This window comes from Panthera pardus, unplaced genomic scaffold (assembly GCF_024362965.1).
Source record: "Panthera pardus isolate Hobbes unplaced genomic scaffold, ASM2436296v1 HiC_scaffold_25, whole genome shotgun sequence".
NCBI classification, from domain to species: domain Eukaryota; kingdom Metazoa; phylum Chordata; class Mammalia; order Carnivora; family Felidae; genus Panthera; species Panthera pardus.
In genome coordinates, this window is record NW_026526821.1 from 23,976,388 (window position 1) to 24,001,871 (window position 25,484).

General features: G+C 41.9%; 1 protein-coding gene across 1 annotated transcript; it reads right to left on the reverse strand.

Annotated features, from left to right (window-relative positions):
- Positions 1-15,264: 15,264 nt before the first annotated feature.
- On the reverse strand, positions 15,265-20,460 carry PROCR (protein C receptor). The gene is made up of 4 exons (XM_019458703.2): positions 20,171-20,460; positions 17,772-18,023; positions 17,055-17,333; positions 15,265-16,805 (listed from the first exon to the last, which is right to left on the reverse strand). Exons 1-4 carry the CDS (start codon positions 20,247-20,249, stop codon positions 16,690-16,692), a joined length of 726 nt encoding a protein of 241 aa, XP_019314248.2. The 5' UTR covers positions 20,250-20,460; the 3' UTR covers positions 15,265-16,689.
- Between the last annotated feature and the right edge of the window lie 5,024 nt (positions 20,461-25,484).

Here is a 25,484-nt window from a genome sequence, read left to right on the forward strand (position 1 = left end):
TTTTTTTGGTAACACTAGCGCCTCACTCATTGCCTAGCACATGTGATTTGAGAGAATGAATGAGTTGGAGTGGATAAGTTTGGGTGGGTGTGCTAATTAGTCATATTGCTTCACGGTCACACCTTATCTTTGTGTTGCTAAATCTGGCTGGACTCAACGCACAGAGGCCAGAAGGCCCTGATGGCTGGCTCTTGCTTCTAGGAGCCATGATATAGCTTCAGATGATCCCTTGGAGTGGTGGATGCCTGAGCCTGAAAGCACTTGAAGGATTCCCCCCAAACTGCCCACATGTATCTCTGAAGCATAAATGCCTTATAAACTTTAGGCATTTAAAATGGAGGTCTGTAGGGGCACGTGGGTGGCACAGTAGGTTAAGTGTCCGACTTTGGCTCAGGTCATGATCTCACCATTTGTGGGTTTGAGCCCCACCTCGAGCTCTGTGCTGACAGCTCAGAGCCTGGAGCCTGTTTCAGATTCTGTGTCTCTTTCTTTCTCTCTGCCCCTCCTCTGCCCGTACTCTGTGTGTGTCTCTCTCAAAAATAAATAAACATTAAAAAAAATTAAAAATAAAATAGGGTTCTGTAAACAAAAATATAAGCAAAATAAAAAATGAAATGAAATGAAATGAAATAAAATAAAATAAAATAAAATAAAATAGGGTTCTGATTTCATCAGGGCCAGCCGGCTCCAACAGTCAGTTCCAGATTCCAAGTACCTGATAGTAGTTTTAGATTGTCCCTAATCCTTTGCAAATCTGGCTTTCAAATGGAGGTATGCAATACCCCTATGATACACAAAGATTTCCCAAGAGATAGTCATGCAGCCTTGTCAGTGAGAAAGCAAGAGCTCATTGTTCTAATTTGCCTGTCTTTAATTACAAATGAGGTTGGGTTGATAGTTTTAAGGGAATTAATTTCTATACCCTCAACTTCCTTATGTACTCTACCTGAGAAAGTTCCTGAGGATGAGGCTCGGAGCCAGCTTTTCCTCCTTAATTGTAGTTCTGCTAGTTTTCATAAGAAAGCTGTATCTCTGGCCCACCCTGAATCTTACTAATGTACGTTGCCTGGGGTAATAAAAAGAATCTTGGAGGCGACAAAGGGACAATTAAAAATATCAGTTTCAGGGAAAACATCTTTCAATTACAGGGTGACATCATTTATCAAAATTATTTTGGGTGGTATGTGCAAAAAAGAGTATGAGGACCACCGCTCTAAAGCAACACACTACGGTGGCCTCTGGAGGATTTTCTAGGAGAACCTGGCCTGGTTCTCTCAGACCCCAGGCCTCTGAAACCGGGCCTCAGTTTCACCAGGCCAGACAGGTAAATAACTTCTGCTTGATTTTTTCACAACCTCTACCACAGTGGACAGTCTCCCTCTTGAAACACACGCTCCCCTTGCTTTGGCACTATCACGCTCTCCTGATTTTCTTTTCCTTCCTGCCTCTCTGGCTCTTTATCCCAAGTTTCCTGGTCTTGTTCCATCTCCTCCAACTGGACTTAAAAACATTTTTTTTTTTAAATTTGAGAGAGAGAGAGAGAGAGAGAGAGAGAGAGAGAGAGAGAGTGAGCATATGTATGTGAATGGGGAGATGGGGAAGAGGGAGAGAGAATCCCAAGCAGGTTCCACACTCAGCGTGCAGCCTGATGCAGGGCTCGATCCAACAAGCCTAAGCCGAAATCAATAGTCAGATGCTCAACCAACCGAGCCACCCAGGTACTCCAATATATTTATTGTAGTTTTTTTTTTATTTTTTATTTTTTTAAGTAAGCCTCACGCCCAGCATGGAGCCCCATAGGTGCTTGAACTCAAGACCCTGAGATCAAGATCTGAGCTGAGGTCAAGAGTCAGATGCTTAACTGACTGAGCCACCCAGTTTCCCCTAGCAACAGGACTTTTAAATCTACGAGTCTGTCACGGTAGTCATAAGCCCTTTTATCTTTCTGTTCTTTTCTTACCAAGAGTTTTCACCCATTACCACAATTTCAAATACCATTTGCTTATTCCACATCTATACCTGAATGTCTCACAGGGTTTCCAAACTGCAAAAGGCCAAAGCCAAGTTCACGTCCTTTCCATGCAAAATCCCACCTTTCTCTAGGCTTCCCCGACTTAGTAACTGCCCATCTTGTGCCATCTGCCCAGCTCGTGCCAGAGACCTGAGAGGCACCTGCAATACCTCCTCCGTAGCCAATGAATAATCTACTCCTACGGATTACACTTCATGCAAGATTTCCCTGATCCTCCCACTAGGCTACACACTGCTATACGCTGCTACGGCACCTTGTACTTCATAGTACTCATCCAAATTGTAATTACGTAATTATTTGTGTAATTCCATCTCCCTGTCTATATCATAAGCTCCACATGCACAAGAACCATGTCTGTCTTTTTTTCTGGCACATGGTAAGATCTCAATAAATATTTGTTAAGTTAACAAATGTAAACTCTCAGATTGTGACAACTGTGTGTTGTGTGTCCTTGCAATTTAAGCATCTAATGCTGTGTGCACGGTAGGGGGCAGCAGAGTATAGATAATGGAGAGAGTCCAGGCCTCTGTAGGAAAAAACTAACTGGGTAAAAATCACTTAACCTTTCTGAGGCTTTATTTCCTTCTCGGAAATCAGAGCTAATTCCCCTTTTCTTGGATCAAAAGAGATAAGTGGTTATAAAAGGGCTTTAGTGCCAAATAGGAGGGAGTGTTGTCAGACTCAGTTATGATAATTGTCTGTTGAATAAGAGGCAAAGGAAGAGGATCTTGTTTACACTATGGGACAGATGTGAGCAGAGACTTGACAGGATCAGAAGAGAAAAAATGAAAGCTCAGGGAAGACACTGGATTAAGTCCAGAGCCAGCCGGAGGCAAAACTGTGAAGTCAGCACAGTGTGTCCCTGGCATGCTCTCATCTCTTCTCCCTGATCGCTACCCTCCCGCCCCCAGCTGCAGCCTTTAGTGCCCTGTGGCTGTGCTATGCTGCAGACCTTTCTTTCCCTTTCCTCCTATGAGAACACATCTGTCCCGTGTCCTGGCCCCTCAGAGGCCTGCTCACTGCCATCCACAATGACAGCTAGTTAGCCCAATGAATGGATCCCTGCTAAAGTGCCAATGGCAGGTAGTGTGTTATTTTTCCACTCCCAATAATAGGAGCTGGACCTTCTTGAGACAGAAACCTAGTCAAAAAGAATAAATTGACAATGATGAAATTTCAGGTTCTATGGAATAAGAGGAAATGAAAAGTTAACATGGATTATGGCAGTCCTAATCTTGGGATCCAAGAAAAATAATTGTACAAATACAGAATCTGTTAGATGTGACTTGATACTAATTTGAGGAGAAAAATGAAAAACTTTTTTTTTTAAATTCATATATAGATAGATAGATATTTATGTAACTTAATTGTAATTTACATTAGTAAAATTCACTTTCTAGTGTAGAGTTCGGTGAGTTTTGAGAAGTACACAGTCATATAAACACCACAATCAAAATACGGAATAGTTTGTCCTTCCCTAAAAATGTCCATGTGGTACCCCTTTCTGGTCAAAATCTTCTCCCCCACTTAGGTAAGTCCTGCAACACTGATGTGTTCTCTGTCCCTACAACCAAATTTATCAAGTATTCCTTTTATGAATTTCACTTTAATGTTGCGTTTAAGAATTCTCTCTAACCTAAGGTGACAATGATTTTTCTCCTTTGCTTTCTTCTAAAAGTTCCATAGGTTTCCATTTAGGTCTATGATCCATTTCAACTGAATTTTTAAAATAAGAAGTGTAAGGTATAGGCCGAGGTTTACATTTTTGCAACTGTACAATTACTCTAGTTGAAAAGATCTTTCCCCATTGCACGTTGGTAAAAAAATTCAATTGGGCATATTTGTGTCAATCTCTTTCTGGACTCTCTATTCTGTTCCATCCATCCATGTGTCTATCCTTTTGCCAACACCACACTGCTTTTATTAGTATATAATGGTAATAAGTCTTGAAATCAAATAGTGTGAGTTCTCCAACATTGTTCTACTTTTCCAAAATTGTTTTAGCTCTCCAGTCCTTTTGGCTTTCCATATAAATATTAGAATCAACTTATTGATATCTATAAAAATCCGGGCTGGGGCACCTGGGTGGCTCAGTCAGTTAAGCGTCCGACTTCGGCTCAGGTCATGATCTCATGGTTCATGAGTTCAAGCCCTGCATCAGGCTCTGTGCTGACAGCTTGGAGCCTGGAGCCAGGCTGTTCCAGATTCTGTGTCTCCCTCTCTCTCTGCCCCCTGCCTCGCTTGCACTCCGTCTGTCTGTCGGTCTCTCTCTCTCAAAAATAAACATTAAAAAAAAATCCCTGCTGGGATTTTGATTGGGATTATGTTGAATCTGTGTTTCAGTTTGGGGAAAATTGACACCCTAACAGAACTGAGCCTTCTAATCAGTGAACATGATCTGTTGCTCCATTTATTTAGGTCTTCTTTGATTTCCTTCATTGGTATTTTATAGTTTGCAGCATAAAGATCTGTCATATATTTTGTTCTACTTATCCCTACATATTTCATTACTTTGGTGCAATCATAAATTATATTGTTTGTTTATTTTAGGTGTTTTTTTTCAAATGTTTACTTATTTATTTTTGAGAGAGAAAGATAGAGAGAGAGTGCGAGCATGAGCAGGGGAGAAGCAGAGAGAAAGAATTCCAAGCAGGCTCCTCACTGCCAGCGTGGAGCCTGATGTGGGGCTCGAATTCAAGAACCATGAGATGGTGACCCCAGCAGAAATCAAGAGTGGGATGTTTAACCAACTGAACCCAGGCACCCCTATATTGTTTATTTAATTTTGTTTTACCATTGCTTGTTGCCGAGATACAGAAACACAATTGACTTTTATATTATGACTTTGTATCCTGTGACTTTGCCAAACTCATTAACTAGTTCTAGGAGGGTTTTTTTTTTTTTTTTTTTTTTTAGTTTATTTATTTATTTTGAGAGAGAGAGAGGGACAGAGAGAATCCCAAGCTGTCAGTGCAGAGCTCAACTCAGGGCTTAAACCCACAAACCGTGAGATCATGACCTGAACCAAATCAAGAGCTGGGCGCTCAACTGACAGCCACCCAAGCACCTCTCTAGGAGTTTTTTCTTTTTTTTTTGTTTGTTTTTTTTTTTTTTGCAGATTAAATAGAATTTTCTACATAGACAATCATTTTTGGCTACTAATAGAAATAATTTTATTTTTTCCTTTGGCTACTAATGGAGATAATTTTGTTTCTTCCTTTCCAATTCATATGTCTTTTTCATTCCCTGCCTGGCCTTGTTGCATTAGTCAGAACTTTCTGATAATATTGAATAGGAGTGGCAAGAGTGAACATCCTTTTGTGTTCCCAATTTTGGGAGAAAACATTCAGGCTTTTACCATTAGGTATGATGCCTTTTTTGTAAATGCCCTTTTCTGCCCCTGAGGTGAGAGAAGTTTCCTTCTGTTCCTAATTGTGGAGAGATTTTATCATGAATAGACGTTGAATTCTGTTAATGCATTTTCTTCATCAATTGAAATTATCAAGTTTTTTTTCTTCTTTTCGTCTGTCAATATGGTGAATTACATTCGTTGATTTTTGAATGTTGCAGATTTGGGGCCAGCAAACTAGGGTAAAACCACAGGCAAGTCAGGAGAACAAAGGAGGGAATGTTACTTTATACAGAAAAAGGATGAAGTTGTGAGAGATTGCTTTGAAGTAAAGTCCATTTGAGGAAAATGAGAGTTCAGGGTGGTGATGGTTTCTCATTGGCTGAGTTGCGGCACTTTCTCACTGGCTGAACTATTGCTGGGCCAGGAGAAAATCTTCCTTCCTCTTGCTGGAGTAGTAAAGCAGGCTTCCTCCTGCTGGGAATGCATGGTATGTCTCTTCATGTTGAGGTCTGCAATTGACAATGAGTTGGTAAGGGGTGAGAGCTCCCCCTGCTGGTCTCCTGGCTCCTTATTTATTTATTTTTAAATTTTATTTCATTATTTTTTTAAATATAATTTATTGTCAAATTGGTTTCCATACAACACCCAGTGCTCATCCAAACAGGTGCCCTCCTCAATGCCCATCACCCACTTTCCCTTCTCTCCCACACCCCATCAACCATCAGTTTGTTCTCAGTATTTAAGAGTCTCTTATGGTTTGCCTCCATCCTTCTCTGTAACTGTTTTTTCCCCCTTCTCCCCATAGTCTTCTGTTAAGTTTCTCAGGATCCACATATGAGTGAAAACATATGGTATCTGTCTTTCTCTGCCTGACTTATTTCACTTAGCATAATACTCTCCAGTTCCATCCACGTTGCTACAAATGGTCAGATTTCATTCTTTCTCATTGCCAAGTAGTATTCCATTGTATATATATAAACCACATCTTCTTTATCCATTCATCAGTTGATGGACATTTAGGCTCTTTCCATAATTTGGCTATTGTTGAAAGTGCTGCTATAAACATTGGGGTACAAGTGCCCCTATGCATCAGCACTCCTGTATCCCTTGGGTAAATTCCTAGCAGTGTATATCCCTTAGGTCATATGGTAGATCTATTTTTAATTTTTTGAGGAACCTCCACACTGTTTTCCAGAGCGGCTGTACCAGTTTGCATTCCCACCAACAGTGCAAGAGGGTTCCCGTTTCTCCACATCCTCTCCAGCATCTATAGTCTCCTGATTTGTTCATTTGAGCCACTCTGACTGGTGTGAGGTGGAATCTCAGTGTGGTTTTGATTTGTATTTCCCTGATGAGGAGCGGCATTGAGCATCTTTTCACGTGTCTGTTGGCCATCTGGATGTCTTCTTTAGAAAAGTGTCTATTCATGTTTTCTGCCCATTTCTTCACTGGATTATTTGTTTTTCAGGTGTGGAGTTTGGTGAGTTCTTTATCGATTTTGGATACTAGCCCTTTATCTGATATGCCATGTGCAAATATCTTTTCCCATTCCATCAGTTGCCTTTTAGTTTTGTTGATTGTTTCCTTTGCAGTGCAGAAGCTTTTTATTTTGATGAGGTCCCAATAGTTCATTTTCACTTTTAATTCCCTTGCCTTTGGAGATGTGTTGAGTAAGAAATTTCTGCGGCTGAGATCAGAGAGGTTTTTTTTCTGTTTTCTCCTCTAGGGTTTCGATGGTTTCCTGTCTCACATTCAGGTCCTTTATCCATTTTGAGTTTATTTTTGTCAATGGTGTAAGAAAGTGGTCTAGTTTCGTTCTTCCGCATGTTGCTGTCCAGTTGTCCCATCACCATTTGTTAAAGAGACTGTCTTTTTTCCATTGGATATTCTTTCCTGCTTTGTCAAAATTAGTTGGCCATACATTTGTGGGTCCAATTCTGGAGTCTCTATTCTATCCCATTGGTCTATGTGTCTGTTTTTGTGCCAATACCATACTGCCTTGATGATTACAGCTTTCCTGGCTCCATTTTAAATGAGGTTTCATTCAGTTTCACAAGATGGACCAGGAAATGAGAATAATATCTGCCTTCTTTCCTAATAAACGTGTTGGGTGGATCAATACATTTTTTAATGAGATAATAGAATAAAAGTGTGTCTGTAACTATAAAATTGTATATAAAGTGAAGGATTAGTAATAGTAGTAGTAAACTGATATTGGGTGAAATAGCATCCTTTCCCAAAAATCTTGAGTTCAGTCATTCTTCCAGGCATTTATTGTCTATCTTCTAAATCCCTGTCACCGTTCTAGATATTAAGGATAGGAAGATAAACAAGGGCAGTGTTTCCCTACAGGAAATAGTTAACCTATATAGTTAGCCTATAGAATTAAGTATAACTTCTTAGCATGCCATTCTTAATCTGGTACCCAAATGTCTCATTTTATCTCCCACATTTCCTTATATAAACTTAACTTAGAGCAGCCATATCAGACCATTTATCATCCCCAAACATATGGTGCACTTTCACCCCTTTGCCTTTGTGCTGTTATATCAGTCCAGAATCCACTCATTATTCACTTGTTGAACAAATATGTACTGGGCTCTTTCCTTATGTTAGGTATTATGTTCAATGTCAGGAACATGTTGATATATATTATTCTTCCCTCAAAGATCTTAGCCTAAGAGGGGAGAAACATCTTTCCCCTTTTCACCTAGTAAAATTTTCTTTCTTCAAGGCTCAGATGAAATATATGGCCTCTGTATAGCTTTCCCTGATCCCTTTTCCTCAGTACATAGCTTATAGCTACTTTGTACTTTTCTCATTCCTTCTGTGTTAAAATGACATGGTTTGTAATGCCTCTTCCTCTGGACTATGAGCTCCTGGGCGGGGATCATGTTTTACCCCTTTCTGCATCCCTGAGAGCAGTTAGCACAATGTCTTGCATCCATCACATAGGCCTCAGCAACAGTTGGCCGAATTGGGTACAAAAACCTAAACCTCAGGACACCTGGCAAGAAGTACAAAATCAAGAGATACACATTGAACTAAATTCAAAGGTGGCGGAGTACAGTAAGCCAAGCCACCCAGAAGGAGATTTTGAGACTACACTGGGGAGCCACTTGTTTAGATTTATTCCAGATTTGTTTATTTCTTGTGTAAACTCCAACATGACCTCCAGTAGTCTGTCTGTCAGGGGACAGGCTTAAGCCAAATATTCTGAGGTCATTCCAGGAAGAAGAAGGGCACTTCTAGGACACTTACAGTTGCCCAAATGCCAGCTGTCTGGACTTAGGAACTTAGAATCCTAGTTATCAGAGCTGGAAGGTATTGTAGAAATTACAAATTCCTGGGGCACCTGGGAGGTTCAGTTGGTTAAGCTTCCAAGTCTTGATTTTGACTCAGGTCCTGATCTCTCAGTTCCATGAGATTGAGCCCCACATTGGGCTCCGTGCTGACAGTATGAGCCTGCCCGGGATTCTCTCTCTCCCTCTCTCTCTCTGCCCCCTCCCCCCAAATAAATAAATAAATCTAAAAAAAATTACAAATTCCATTTCAGAGAGGGGCACTGACTTATCATCCAAGGTCACACAGCTATGAACCAATATTTATATGTATAAGCACGGGCAGATGAACTTTCTATTCACTCTCTATTTGGTTGTACAATGTCCTGGAAATGAGGATCACACCTCTTGCCCTAAAAGGTCAGGAGTTACTCATCCCACCGTTTTCCTGACTCTTTACCTCTCCTGCTTTTGGATGTGGACATGAACTTTTCAGAGAATCCTGGCAAGTAATCCTGTTACCCCTACAACCTATGACTCTCGCCCCCTCCCAGAGTGTGGTGTTGCAGCAATAGCTCAGGAACAAAAGTCAGAAGCCTCAAGCTCCAGTTCCAGTTGTTATTTTTTTTTAATGTTTATTTATTTTTAAGAGAGAGAGAGAGAGAGAGAGAGAGAGAGCGAGTGCGGGAGGGGCAGAGAGCGAGGGAAGCACAGAATCTGGGGTAGGCTCCAGGCTCTGAGCTGTCAGCACAGAGCTCATTGCGGGGCTCAAACTCAAGAACTGTGAGATCGTGACCTGAGCCGAAGTTGGACACTTAACTGACTGAGCCACCCAGGTGCCCCTCTAGTTCCAGTTCTTATACCAGCTAACTGTGGAACCTTGGACAAGCTGCTTAGCCTTTCCCAGCTTCAGTTTCACCATCAGTATAAGAGTGTTCAGGTCTAATATCTTATAAGTTTACCTCCTTATTCTCCCTGTGGACACAGTGGAAGATTAATTGGACTGTGGACTGAGAAAGCACAAAGAGGGAATTAACCGACCCCAACCTAACTCCAGAGACTGTTTTTTTTTTTTTTAATAATTATTAACATTTTTTGATGGCTACTGATTTCAGCAGCTTTGCTTACTTTCTTCATATTCAAGATTGTTTTACTGTTATCACCTTGTAACATCTTTGAGATATAATTCACATACTGTAAAATTTGTCCATTTAAAATATGCAATTCAGCATTTTAAAAACTATACTCAGAACCATGTATCCATCATAATATGTTTAGAATATTTTCATCACCCCAAAAGGGAACCCTGTGCCCTTTAGCAGACAGTGTCTGTCATCACTCCATACCTCCAGCATGAGGCATCGCTAATCTGCTTTCTACATCTATGGATTGCCTATTCTGGACATTTCATGTAAGTGGAATCTTACAAGATGTAGTTTGTTGTGACTGGCTTCTTCTTTCACTTACAATGTTTTCAAGGCTCGTCCATGTTGTAGCATATATCAGTACTTCATTCATTGTGGGGCTACATAATATTCCACTGTATGAATGTACCACATTTTGTTTATCTATTCATCAACTGATAGACATTTGCAGTGTTTCCATATTTTGGCTGTTATGAATAATGCTGTTATGAACATTCACGTACAAGTATTTGTGTAGACATATGTTTTCCATTCTCCTGAGTATGTAACAAGAGTGGAATTGCTGAGTCTTATACTAGCTCTATGTTGAATTTTTTAGGAACTGTCAAATGTATAACAAAATGGCTATACCATTTTACATTCCCACCAGCAATGTATGAGGGTCACTTTCTGCACATTTTTGCCAACACTTATTATTGTCTATCTTTTTTATTATAGCCATTCTTGATGGTGTGAATTAGTACCTCATTATAGTTTTGATTTGCATGTAATGATGTTGAGCATCTTTTCATGTGCTTATTGGTCACTGGTATATCTTGAGAAGTGCCAATTCAAATCCTTTGCCTATTTTTAAATTGGGTTATTTGTCTTTTTATTGTTGTGTTGTAAGAGTTCTTTATATATTCTGGGTATTAGATCTTTATCAGATATATGATTTACAAATATCTTCTTCTATTCTGTGGGATATCTTTTCTGTATATTCTGTGAACCACAAAAGTACTTTTATTTTGGTGAACTCCAATTTATCTATTTTTTTCTTTTGTTGTTTGTGCTATTTGTATCAGAGCTAAGAAACCATTGCTTAATCTAAGACAAATGTTTACAACTATGTTTTTCTTTAAGAGTTTATGCCTTCTTCTTCAAAAAGATTTTATTTTTTAAATTTCTTTTAAAAAATGTTTAAATTTTTTTTTTTGAGAGACATGCACAGAGAGAGAGAGAGAGAGAGAGAGGAAGGCAGAGACAGAGACAGAGTGCGAGTGGGGGAGGAACAGAGAGGGAGACACAGAATCCGAAGCAGGGCTCGAATTCACCAAGCACAAGTTCATGACCTGATCTGAAGTCGGATGCTTAACCGACTGAGCCACCCAGGTGCCCCCCAAAATATTTTATTTTTAAGTAATCTCTACACTCAGCATGGAGCTCAAACTCACAACCCCGAGATCAAGAGTTGCATGCTCCACTGGCTGAGCTAGCCAGGTGTCCCAAGAGTTTTATGGCTTTAGATCATATATTTAGGTCTTTGATCCATTTTGAATTGGGATTCTAACTTCCATCTTTTGCATGGTGGTAACTAGTTGCTCCAGCAACACCTAGATGATTCCTTCTCCATCAAATTGTCTTAGCATCTTGTAGAAAAATCAGTTGACCACAAATGTAAGGGTTTATTTCTGGAGTCTTAGTCCTATTCCATTGATCTATATGTTTGTCTTTATGCCAGTAGAACACTGTGTTGATCACTGTAACTATGTAGTAAATTTTAGAATCAATAAGTATGAGTCCTCAGATTTTTTGTTTGTTTGTTTGTTTTCTTCAAGACTTCTTTGGGATCTATTCTGGATCCCTTGCACTTCCATATGAACTTCAGGATCAGCTTATCGATTTCTGCAAAAAAAGGCAGCTGGGATTTTAATAGAAATTGCAATGAATCTGTAGATTAGTTTGGGAAGAATTGCTGTCTTAACATATTAAGCCTATGGTCAATAAATACAGGATATTTTTCCATTTATTTATCTTTAATTTCTTTCAATAAGTATTTGTATTCAGTGTACACATCTTACACTTCTTTTATTAAATTTATTCTCAAGTTTATAATATTTTCATGTTATTGTAAATGGAATTCTTTTACATTTCATTATTGGATTGTTCAGTGCTAATGAATAGAAATACAATTGATTTTTATGTATTGATATTGTATCCTGCAACCTTACTAAACTTTTTTATTAGATCTAACAGTTTTTGGTTTGTTTTTGTTTCTGTAGATTCTTTAGGATTTTCTATATACAAAATCATGTCATTTCTGAATGGGTATACCTTTACTATTTTTCTTTCCAATTCAGATGGCTTTTATTTCTTTTTCTTGCCTGAGTGCTCAGGCTACAATCTCTAATATAGTACATGTCGAAATCAAGTAGAAAGAGCAGAAATCCTTGTCTTGTTTCTGATTCTAGGGGGAATGTTTCAATATGATGTTAGTTGTGGGGTTTTAGATAACCTTTATCAGGTTGAACAAGTTCCTCTGTATCCCTAGTTTGTTGAGTATTATCATCATGATAGGGTATTGAATTTTATCAAATGTTTTTTCTGCATCTATTAAGATGATCATATGGGTTTTGTCCTTTATTTTATTGATAGGGTGTGTTCTATTCATTGACTTTCATATGTTGAAACAACTTGGCCTCCCTGGGATAAATCTCACATGATTACAGTGTTTAATACCTTTTATTTATTGCTGGATTCAACTTGCTAGCATTTTGTTAAGGATTTTTGTGTCTATGTTCATGAGATATTTGTGGCTGTCTTCTGATGTCTCTATAGGGTTTGGTGTCAAGGTAATACTGGCCTCATAGAATGTCCTGGAAAGTGTTCCCTCCTTTTTTTATTTTTTGAAAGACTTTATCAAAGATTGATGTTAATTCTTCTTGAAATGTGATGGAATTCACCAGTGAGGTAACTTGGGCCTGGGTTTTTCTTTGCAGAAGTTCTAAAATTACTAATTCAGTGTCTTTATTTGTTGCACATCTACTTAGATTTTCTATTTCTTCTGCATCTGTGTCTTTCTAGGAACTTGTCCATTTCATCTAAGTTATCTAATTTGTTGCCATATAATTTTTTGTAGTATTCCTTATAATCATTTTTATTCTCTAATGTAATTTCTGTAATATTTTTGTAATTTGATCTTCTCACTTTTTTATTGGTAAGTCTAGCTAAAGTTTTGCCAATTTTATTGATCTTTCAACAAAAGAGGTTTTGTTGATTTTCTTTATTGTTTTTCTGGACTCTAGTTTATTTATTTGCTCTAATACTTATTATTTCCCTTCTTGATTTAGGTTTAGATCATTCCTCTTTTTCTACCTTCTTTAGGTGGAAGGATAGGTTATTGATTTGAGATATTTCTTCTTTTTAATATAGGCACTTACAGCTAGTCCCCCTAATGTTGCTACATGTCATAAAGTTTCCCTTTTCCCCTCTTGCAGCTAAGGCAAAGTCTTGATCATTTGGACATTCCCACCAGGACGTTGAGTCTTGAACAAATAGTGTAAAAACAAAATAAAACAAAAACAAACAGGGACAGAGTAGAATTCACTTAAGATGGCAGCATGCAATGGTGATGTAGTGGTTCCAGCTGTGGTATACTTAACTAGACCATTCCTCTGTTGTGACTTTGGTTGAGATTCCTGGTTCTATTTTCTGAGCTTAATTAGCTGGCCTTCCTATCAAACTGAGGATTACTTGACGACCTTCCAATATATTTATTTCCTCCTTAAGTTGGGAGAGTTGGTTTCTGTTGCTTGAAACTAAGAATCTTGGCATACCATTTAGGTAAGGGTTGGGGAGAAGGAGAAAACAGAGGTCTTTCAGTTTTCTCTTTGTCAAACTTTCTTTGTAAATCTCTGTGTTGCTAGTATTGTTGTATTACTTCTGTCATTTAAGGGGAGCCTGGGTGGCTCAGTCGGTTAAGCATCTGACTCTTGGTTTCCTCTCGGGTCATGGTCTTATGGTTGTGAGATCCAGCCACATGTTGCACTCTATACTGACAATGTGGAGCTTGCTTGGGATTCTCTCTCAACCTTTCTTTCTGCCCCTCCCCTGCTTGTTCTCTCTCTCTCTCTCTCTCTCTCTCTCTCAAAATACATAAATAAACATTTTTTAAAATATATGCTTTTAGGGGTGCCTGGGTGGCTCAGTTGGTTGAGCATCCAACTTCAGCTTGGGTCTTGATCTCATGGTTCTTGAGTTCGAGCCCCACATGGGGCTCTCTGCTTTCAGTACATAGCCCACTTTGGATCCTCTGTCTCTGTCTCTCTGTCTCTCTCTCTGCCGCCCACCCCCGCGCGCTCTCTCTCTCTCTCAAAAATAAATAAAAACATTTAAAATATATATATGTTTTTAAAATTGATAATCTAAAGCACAGTTGGATGAAGAGAAGTGGTGGGATATACAATTTGAAAATTAGGATAAGACCAGATTATACAAGGCCTTGAATGCCATTTTGAGGATTCTGAAGTTAGCTCAGTAAGTATTGGGAATTTACAAAGTGGAACAATGATGACATGATCAGATCTATGTTTGCTTTTTTAAATTATTATTATTTTTTATTTCCATGTAGATGAATTAGAACTCAGAGAAATTAGAAACCAGGAGAATAGTTAGGAGGAGGCTACTGCTATGGTCCAGATATAAGATTGAGAAAATTTCTCAATCTGGAGAGAGAAAAAAAAAGAAAGAAGAAGAAAAGAAAGGAAGATTGTCAGTCACAGTTTGGATTTACTGGAAGCAGATGCTGAGATAGTTTGAGGTAGAAGATATTAACTAGGGAAAGGAAGGGGGATTGAATAGAAGGAGAAGTCAAACTTCAGTGTAGATCTGACAGATACCCAGCCAACCTGGCAAGGAGCTCTGGAGTGAATACTGTTTATCAGAATTGCCCTGCAGTAGGGGGGACTGGCTGAGCCTTTATACCCCTGCTTTGCTCAGTCACCAGATGAGGACAGCTCCAAGAGGAACATGACCTCATGCAGGACTGTTCTCTACAGGTAAGGCAGACACTGAAGGAACTGAAGCAGCTCGTGGCTATCTGCTGCCTAAGCGCCCTGTAGCTAAACACCCAGTAGAACTGGGCGGCACACCTCGTACCTACCGCAGAGAAAGAGCTGAATTACCATATCTTACAAAAAAAGCAAGAGAGTGGAAAAGAAGGATTTGATTCTACAGATACTATATTTTGTAGGTGGGGGATGAAGAAGGAGTAAATAAGGTCAGCACTTAGGTTTCTACACTGATGTGGTTTGATAGTAATTCTGTTTAACTGATAGCAAACAACAAAGGAGAGAGAACAGGTTTGGGGAGAAAGATAAGGAATTTGACTTAGAACATGTTGACTCAGAAGTGTCTGCAAAATATTAAGGTGGAGATGATTTTCAAAAATCAATGCAAATGTGGGGTCTGGAGGTAAGCAGTAAGTGCTATATTTATTGGGTGTACATATATATATATATTTATATAATACTCATAATGCCTCTATGAGGTAGGTGTTATTTTTATTATACCCTTTTTGTACATTTTATTATACCTTTCTTTATGAAGAAACTGAGACTTCAAGGAGTTAAATGCCTGGCTTAAAGAAGTAAAACTCAAATCTGTTTGATGGCAAAACACCTGCTTCCAAAGACAAGATTATATTGTTTCCCCATGGAAAAGACCACACAGATAGATGACATATGAATACATCCACAAAGGGTACAGTTTAAATGGGACCAAAAAACCAAAACATGGAAGTCTAAAAAAGCCATGATTTCAAGGTGAGTTGAGTAAGATGACAAAGGCAAAGGGATTGACTGAGTGGCCAGAACAGTTTCTAAAAATTAGAAGTATGGAATCTCAGGGGTTATGGTAAAAAGAGAATTCTAGTCCACAAAGGAAAATGTTGCAGATATCATGTGGAATGGAGATTTCACAATTAGAGGTCATTGATGGTCTTAGAGCAGTTTATAGGGAAGTCAGACTGCAGTGATTTAGGAGTGGGAAAGGAGGGAGTAGAAGCAAAAGGTATAGTCTACGGGATCCCTGGGTGGCTCAGTCGGTTAAGCGTCCGACTTCAGTTCGGGTCATGATCTCACAGTCCGTGGGTTCAAGCCCCACATCGGGATCTGTGCTGACAGCTCAGAGCCTGGAGCCTGCTTCAGATTCTGTGTCTCCCTCTCTCTCTGTCCCCTCCCCTGCTCACACTCTGTCTCTCTCTCTCAAAATAAAATAAAGACAAAAGATATAGTCTACTTTTCCAGAAGTTTTGTAGAGGAAAAAATAATGCCATCTACATAAGTAAGGAATTTATTAATAATATTATTAATTAACTAATAGCTCTTTGCTCCCATATTTTAGTTTATACTCCCACCATTTCTCTGATTATTTCTTTCTACCTCTACTATATCAGCATCCTTTCCCAAATCTGATGTGCTTGGGAGCATCGAGTGGTGTTTATTCTGGTTGATGGATTTCTTGTATTTGTTAGGTGTTTTGAATGCCTTGGGTGATTCTGTCCTTGGAGGACATGCCATAGACACCCTCTACCCCCACCCAACTCCATCATCTGTTTTCCACAAAGATAGATAAGCATTCACTTCTCAGACCAATTTAGGAAAGCATGCAAGTTCTTAGGTGCTTAGCAAACCAAGAACTCTGTCTACTTAGCTTCCTCCTTCCCTTTCCCTCCCCCAAACTCTTGGTGGGCAGATCAGGGAGAAGAAAGGAGCTGCCACTCCAAACCTTCTGGGATATAATGTCCCAGATGGGGAATCTGTGTGGTTTTGCAGTGAGCTGAGATCTTCCCTCATCAGCCCCCATCAGTCCAGCCCTTTTTCAGAGGGGTCTGGAGAGCAATCAACACCGCCGTCCACCTGTGTACAGGAAGATGCCTACAGCCACACCAGCAATGATGAAACTGCCCACCAGGACACCCAGGACCAGCGAGGTGTAGGAGCGGCCTGTTTGGCTCCCTGCAGAACATGCACAGAATTAGCCTGAAGAACATACCTCCAAGAAGTCCATGGTTTAAATCAAACACTAAGGGATTTCTACCCCAAAGGAAGGGGGCTACTTCACCAAGTGACATAAGCTGTGTATATAGTCTGTCCCAACCCCCCAGCCCTGAGCCTTCCGTTGCTCAAGGTATGCATCCTTCAGGTCTCCCCATTTGCCTGGAACCCACCCAACAGCACACAGGCCCATCCCCGATCCCATCATACCTTTCGAGTTGTTCACAGTGATGTGTTCTTTCACATACTGCACACAGGTGTCCTGCAGGAATTCTCGCAGTTCGTACCGAGTACGATTGTAGGCGTTGAGCTGCTGCAGGGTGTAGGTGACCACCCTGGAGGGTGCCTGCGGCCCTGCCACCCATAAAGCTGTCTCTGGCTGGAAATGCACAAAGGAGCTCCCATTCACAGACACTTCGAAGAAGACACGTGCTGTAGAGCCCTCAGGAGGCAGCTCACAGCCCAGGAAGCAGCGAATGATCAGAGGAACTGTGGATGAGGGAGGGTGAGAGGGCTGTATGGAGAGGATGCCAGCTGTGGGAGAATGTCCACCGGGGGGAACATGAACTTTCGGGGTTTCGGGTGGATCAAGGACAGGGCATCCCAACAGGGTCAGCCCCGAGGTCATGCCAGCAAAAAGAGGGCCTGACGGAGGGCCCGCAACTAGGACACCCAGTCCTCTTCAGGCTCAAGCTCCCAACCAGCAATCAGCAAAGGCAGGTGCCCTGGTACCACTGGGCTGCTCAGAGCAGCCGGCTCACACAAGACCAAGCCACCCACAAGACCCCTCCAAGAACGCCGTCCCTCCATGCGGCTCCGCCCCGTTCCCCCCACAGGCCCACCCCATCAAATCCCGCCCACAGGCCGCGCCTCCCGCCTGGACGCGCCACCGCCGCCGCCGCGCGTAGGGGCGCGCGCACCACGCACAGGTCAAGCGCCGCTCATGGTGTACCAGCAGTACCAAGCTGTTGAACTGGTGCAGATAGGTCTTCAGGCTGTCTTCTGTGTGCATCCAGCTCTCAGGCTCCTGCAAGGGCTGCAACTGGCGGATCGTGACGTTGCTGCCTAGGCCTTCCAGCACGTGCGTCGTTAGCCCCCCCAGCGACGCGTTGCCCCGGTGCCACACTTGATAGGGGTCGCGAAAGTAGGAGATCTGGAGCATGTGGAGGTTCCGAAGGCCTGCCGGGCAGTGTCAGCGCGTCAGGCCTTGGCCGGCGGCGTGGCAGGGCTTGGCGTGTAGCTGGAGGTAATAACCCCCTACCTAAAGGCCGGCCGCCCACCTTCTCGGCCGTTCATAAACTACAAAGTGTTCTCCCACTCTCCCTCCCATAACCCTGTCAGGAGGGCAGGAGAGGGATTATTAACTTCGTTTTACAGATAAGGAAACTGAGGCTGGAAAGAGCAGAAGCCACTTGCCTCAGGGTAATCCAGTCAGTGGAAGAGCCACTCCCATCTTTCTGCCTCTCACCCTGTAACTACCCCCACTTCCAGTTGGTCAACAAATCCTGGCTTCCAGTAAAATCCTATTCCATCTCCTGTTCCCTGCCACTGCCCTACTTTAGGCCTCATCGGTTCTCATCTGGACTCGGGTGGTAATGTCATTCCTCTTCCCCGTCCCCTCATTTTTCAGTTTCACTCCTTCTAATCTGACCTCTCTCTGACCCAGAAATAAGATTATTCTCTCCTGCTTAAAATCCTCCAGTGACACACTCCCCTATCAAAATCATTAATAATAATAATAATAATAATAATAATGGCTATTATTGTTACTATGACCCAAGCACTGTACCTTACACATATTATTATCTTATTTGCGCCTTCCTCCCATTAGCTAAATGCAGTAGCTACTGTGATTAATCTCAGTCCATAAGAGACACAGCCTAAAATGGCGTAGCAGAACTAAGATTTGAGTGCAGGCAGTGTGATTCCAGCACTTTTAACCATCCAGCCATACTGCCTCCCCATAGGATATCTGTCCACAGAATGAAGTCCAAAGTCTTTAGCTTGGCATTCAAGGCTGCCAAAGACCAGGCCCCAACTGCCTTATTTAACCTCTTCTAGTACTTATATATAGTAAACTACTTGGAGTTTCTCATGCTGCCTTTTGGCTGACATGAATAGCATGTTGGGGTGTCTCTGCCTCTAGGCAAACTTCTATTCATGCTTCAAGACTCAGCTCTGTTGCTCTCTTGGAGAAGTTTTCCTGATGCCTCTCCTCTTTACCCTCCTGGACACAGCAGGTCTGTTTCAATGATCCAGATTCCACGTAACTGTCTCCAAACACACAGACTCTACTGGGCTCCCTTAGGCTATAGAATCATGTCTGGTTATCTCTGTCTCCTACACCTATTAAGGCCCTGGCACAGGGTTGATGCCCAGAGAATGTGTGAGGGGGGAATGAGTCTGGGGTTGTAAATTCCTGTGCATGGATGTGTCTTGTCCACCTTTGCATTTGAAAAGCTGTGCTCTGTGTCTGTAGGTGTGAATAGGTATATCTGTGTGGATAGCCCTAGATAAGGTTCCTAACTGCCCTGTGCCCAGTCTCCTCCCTTGTAAAAGAGAGATAATCATATTGCCTGCCTTGTAGAGATATTACGGGAGTCAGATGTGTCAGTGCACGTATTAACCATAGTGAGTGCTCCTTGAATACTGGTGATTTGCTCCCTCAGAGAGAGACCGAGGCTACAGAGACTGTGGGAAAGGGGAGAAGAGGCACCTGTGTGGTCACCATGCAGGGCAATAACACCCTTCTCTGCTTAAACAGCCACTTCAGGCAGCCTGACCCCCTGAGTTTTCCCAATGACCACAGCTGCTTCTTCCCCCGACTTTCCCCCAAGCTTCCATCCATCTTACACCTTCTCCAGTCTCCTCTTCTGCCTCACTTATCTCAGTCCCAGTCTCTCCAGTGGCTTCCCATTCCTTCCATCTCTCACGTCTTCCTGTCTTCCTTGGTCTTACCCCCAACCACGATCACCCTCAGCTCTCCCCCTCCAGATTCACCCCCTCTCCCGGGGGCTAATTCCCTTACCCTTTCTACCCATCCCTTTCCATTTTTCCAGTTGTGTTTCACACCCCCTCCCCCCTCCCATCCCTCACTCTCCACCCCCTGCCTCCTCCATCTCCCCCTTCCCTGGGGACAGACTGTACTTCCTCACCTTGGCTTTGGGACACAAATCAGTCCCCAGCACCCTGCCTACCCTACAGAGAGATCTGGCTCGCTGCAGGCACAGACGCTGTGGGATAAGGTCTCCTCTGGTTTCTCCCATGTACCCAGATAGGCTGAGAGTCTCCAGAACCATCCTGGGGCAAATGTGCCCCTGACTCACCATCTGAGGCTTCATGGCTACAAAAGGCCCAGCCGGGCAGGAGCAGTAGACACAGCAGTGGCAGCAATGTTGTCAACATCCTGGGGCTGAGGTTCTTACCCCACCTGGGCTCCTTCCTGGCTCTGGCAGGCAGAGGGCTCAAGCTGGCTGCAGCCTAGGGGGAAAAGAAGTAAGGACTGTCTGGAAGGAGAGGAGACTGCACAGAGGAGGCTGGAAGGTGGCCAGGGGATAGGAGGAGGATGAGAGCCTCAGGCTTATTAAGTGTTATTCCTACCCTGTCTCATTTCCTACTAGGGGGCTGGCCTCCCTCTTGCCCTTCCCCTGCCCCGCCCTGCATTGGGCCCTCTGGCCCAGACCTGCCTTTTCCCTTTTCCCTGGGCCTCTTCCAAACAGGGAGCGGAAACAGGGGAGTTGGGATCAGAGAGAAGTTCTGCCCTCGCTGAGTCAGGGGGTGGGGCTCTGCTTTCAATTTAGAGCAGACTCTGGGGTGTAGAGATCAGCAGGTTACTGGTGGGGAAATTGAGGCCCACAGAGGTACAGGGACTTGCCCAACAGAAGTTTGTATATCAGGGTAACAGATTGGGGGTTTGAATTTGATTTTCCAATGCACTGGCTACATTTTATCAGAATTTTAAGTAAATAGTAATTACACAATCAGGAATCTTGCTCTCAGAAACACATGGTTACAAAATGAGTATAAAACAGCTCACTGCAGCTGTTCCTAACCAGAGAGATTTATGAACAATCTAATCTCATTAAAGGATTGGTCATTTAAAGTAATATTTTTCAAACTGAGGTCATAGTTTACTAGTGGATAATGAAAACAATTTAGCAGTCATGATTAGCAGAGTTTTTTTTTTTTTCTTGTTGTTTTTGTTATTATTTTTATGAAATAGAACAAAATAAAAATTTTCAGTGCATCCTCCTGGGTCAGGGTAGACATTATTTTATGAAATATTTGTTTAGTTGTATATGTGTATCTTTCAGTTTTGTGTAGTATGTTTCTGTGATGGGTTTTGAATAGCAGTTTAAAATGTATTTCTTGGGGCACCTGTGTGGCTCAGCCAGGTAAGTGTCCGATTTTAGCTCACGTCATGATCTCGCAGTCTGTGAGTTCGAGCCCCGACTTGGGCTCTGTGCTGACAGCTCAGAGCCTGGAGCCTGCTTCAGATTCTGTGTCTCCAGCTCTCTCTGCCCCTCCCCTGCTCATACTCTCTCTCTCTCTCTCTCTCTCTCTCTCTCTCTCAAAAATAAATTTTAAAAACATTAACAATTTTTTTAATAAAAAAATAAATAAAATGTATTTCTTACTGTAAGAAGCAAGTAGAAAAATTTGGAAGTCACTCCCCCAAACTATGGTAATCCAAACTGTGGAATACTATGTGGTAGTTAAAAAAAAACCTCCCCTGCCTAATCCCCTGTTTTCATATTACTTAGCACTACCTGAAATTATATTACTTATTCATTTACATGTTTATTGTCTGAATGTCCCCCAAGAGGCTGTCCATCTTGTTTGCTACTGTGCCTGGAATGGTGCACATAATAAATAATATAATAAATAATAAATGTTAGCTAACAGATAACTGAATAAGATAGTTACGATATGCACAAATCTCCAAGAGTAAGTTGCAGAATATTAGGGACAGTTTAGAACCATTTCTGTGTCAGCCACACAGATGACATCTAAGCAGCCTATTTTTTTTTTATGGGAATAAATGAATCCAGAAGGATGTATATCAAATATAACAGTGACTCATCTCCATTGTTTAATTATCAGGGAGGAGCCTAAGGTTAAAAGCATATGTGTGTTTTTGTGTAGGGGTGTGTTTGTGTGTGTGTGTATGTGTGTGTGTATGCACGTGTGTGTGTATATGAATGTATGTGTGTATGCATGTGTATGTGGTGTGTGTGTGTTTGTGTGTGTGTGTAATGGCTGGCAATCTTGTGAAAGGCCTTTTCAGTCTATTTTGTGATGGGTTTTATCAATCTGTAATGTTTGGAAATTTTGCACCTAAAATGTGATCATATATCTTCTGTTGAATTAAAAATAAAAGTTTAAAGGGCACCTGGGTGGCTCAGTTGGTTGAGTGTCTGCCTCTTGATTTCTGCTCAGGTCATGATCTCAGGGTCGTGGAATCCAGCCCCACATTGGGCTCTGTGTTGAGCATGGAGCCTGCTTGAGATTCTCTCTCTCTCTTTCTGTCTCTCCCTCTGCCCCTCTCCCCTGCTCATGCTCTCTCTCTCTCTAAAATAAAACAAAAAAAAATTTTTTTTTAAAGTTTAAGTAATAGATTATGGTAGAAGAGGGTGGCAGATCATATGAGTGGATGTACTGACATGAGATATTAATAAGTGAGAGAGGGAAATGTGGAACAATACATACAGTATAATTCCATTGAATTTTAGTTAAAATTTTTACTTCTATCCAAGTAATACATATAATTCCATTTTCATATTTAAAAAAATTATGTGTGTATATGTATATTTGTATATACATAGGAAGAATGCCAGAAGGCGGCTGTCAATAGAGGTTACCTCTGGGAAATGGGATCAGATAAAGGGCTAAAGTGGCAGTGTTAGCTTCTTTATTTTATATACTATTCCTTGGAGGGAAAGTTGATGTCCTAGTGGAATCAGGGCAAACCCCAGACATCTACCAGGCTCGCATTCTCTGAACTGAATATATGCTCACCTCTCAATTGTTGTAGATTAGCTTAGAAATAACCCAGCAGTTTTCCAGCTCATCAAGATGGTCTAGTCAGAAGGAGAATGGGAGCCTTGTTTTCCTGGACTGGGACTTAGGAAGAGTGGAAGGTCTTAAATCACTGCCAGTTGTACTGTCTTGGCTTTATAAAAACTTATTATGAAGTATTCCACATTTGAAGAATTTTTTCATGCCTGAAGAATTTCATTACAAACATACTTGTCCTCACTACCCAATGTAAGAAATAAAATATTACCAATATAATTGAAGACCCTGTTTGTGCCTTTCTCCTCCCTGATTGTGTCTTTCTCCCCCTGCCCCATCACCAAAGTAACCACTAATCAGAATTTGCTATTTTTCATTTCCTCATTTCTGAAGATATAACTACATATGCACTTATCCCTAAGGGATATGTATTGGCGGTTTGCATATTTTGAGCTATGTATAGGTAGTATTTTTTTGAGAGGCGGGGAGGGGCAGAGGGAGAGGGAGAGAGAGAATCTTAAGCGAGCTCTACGCCCAGCATGGAATCCCACTCAAGGCTCAACTGTGAGATCATGACCTGAGCTGAAATCAAGAGTTGGAAACTCAACCTGCTGAGCCACCCAGGTGCTCCAAGCTTTCTATAAAGAGTATGGAAGTGCATCTCTTCCTCTGCAACTTACTTTTTTCCCCTAACACACTGATAAGATTCATTCACCTTGTTATGTGTAGGTCCATTAATTTCCCCTGCTTTATAATATGCCATCTTATGAATATACCACAATTTATCCATTCTCCTGTTCAAGCTTTTTTTTTTTCTTTTCCAGTTTTCTGCTGTTACAAAGTGCTGGTATGACTTTCTTGTACATGTTTTCTTGTGCAGACGTGGGAGAGTTTTCATAGGTGCAAACATGGGAATGGAACGGCTGAGTCATAGGTATAGGCATCTTCAATTTTACTAAAAATTGCCAAACTGTTTTTACAAAATGTTTGGGCCAATTTACATTCCCAACAGCGCCTGAGAGTTCCCTCGCTCCATATCCTTGCCAACCCTTGGCACGGTCAGATGGTTGGGTGTAAAATGGCACTTCATTTTGGTTTTACTTTGCTTTATCTGATTCCTAGTATGTTTGTGCATATTTTTGCTTTGCCTTTTTTTTACTCCCTTGAGGGCTTGCAGGGTGCCTTGGGCTGGAGGGTAGTAAAGTATATGATTGAACCAATTTGGAATTGAGAGCTGTCAGTCTTTGATCTCCACAGGTAGGGCCTGCCTCACAGGGGTTAAAGTGGTCCCCACCATCTTCCACAGGGCTAATCACAGAGAGGTCTTTCTCACCAAGCTAAGATCTGTCAGAGAGAGAGAGAGCTGACACAGCAACAGCTGCTTCCCAAGCATCCTCCTCACACACCAGTGGGCTGAAAATTCAATAGCAGAGACAACAATTATTATTATAGCTAACATTTATAGTGAGCCAGGGGCAGTGTTAAGCTCTTTACATAAATAATCTCACTTTATCCATATGCCAGCCCTTCTAGGGGGGTTTCATTAACATCACCATTTTACTAATAAACTGAGGCTCTGAGAGGATAAGTGACTTACCTAAGGGCCCACAGCAAAAACTGTAAGTTGAACCCATGCCTCCCTGACGCCAAAATTTGTGAATTTAATCACCACATAGTATCTCAAAAGCTTTGGGGGATCACTCTCCATCAATACATTTTTGAACACATAGTTCTAACACTCTTGAGTATTTATGTTATATATAATACAAGACATGCCCCAAATTCATGCTGTGTGCTAGGCCTTTACCATTTTCTCTGGGGAAGACAATGTCCATGTTGCAGATGAGATAACTCAAGCCCAGAAAGGCTAAGTAATGTGCCCAAGATCACATAACATGGAAGTGCTGAGCAGGGATTTGAACTAAAAAATGAGGGGTATGGGTTTGGGTATAGGGAGCATGAAGAGAGTATTGGGGATAGGGAAGCTGGTGAGTGGGGGCAGCTTGAGGGGCATCCCCTTTTCCCCTTCTAAACTCAGGGTTGGGATGGGGAAGACAAGGCATGTGGTGGCTGGAACCAGAGCTTACACTGCATCTGGCCTAGGTGGGCAAGGGGCAGAAAATCACAGAGTGGGCATCGGGCCAGCAGAGACCTAAAGAATGACGGTCCTGGGGCACCTGAGTGACGTAGTCTGACTTCAGCTCAGGTCATGATCTTGTAGTCTGTGAGTCTGAGCCCCAAGTCAGGCTCTGAGCTGCTTCGGATTCTGTGTCTCCCTCTCTCTCTGCCCCTCCCCTGCTTGCTCTCTCTCTCTCTCTCTCTCTCTCTCTCAAAAATAAATCAACATTAAAGAAATTTTTAAAGAATGAAGGTCCTATTGAGCAGAGGGATGTGAAGGAAGCTGGTGGTAGCATTTCCCACTCCAGAGAGCACATGCCAGGGGAAGATAAGGGAGACAGGAAGCTGAGTGGGGGCTAGTGCTGGCGCAGCCCCAGTGGGCGAGGAGAGGCTGGGCTGAGCCAGGACTGGCGGTGTGCCCAGCTGGACTTCAGAAGCCCGGGCCTCTCCCTCCCCTGTTAGCTACTGAAGGCAGGCACAGTTTAACCAACCAGACCAACTCAGATA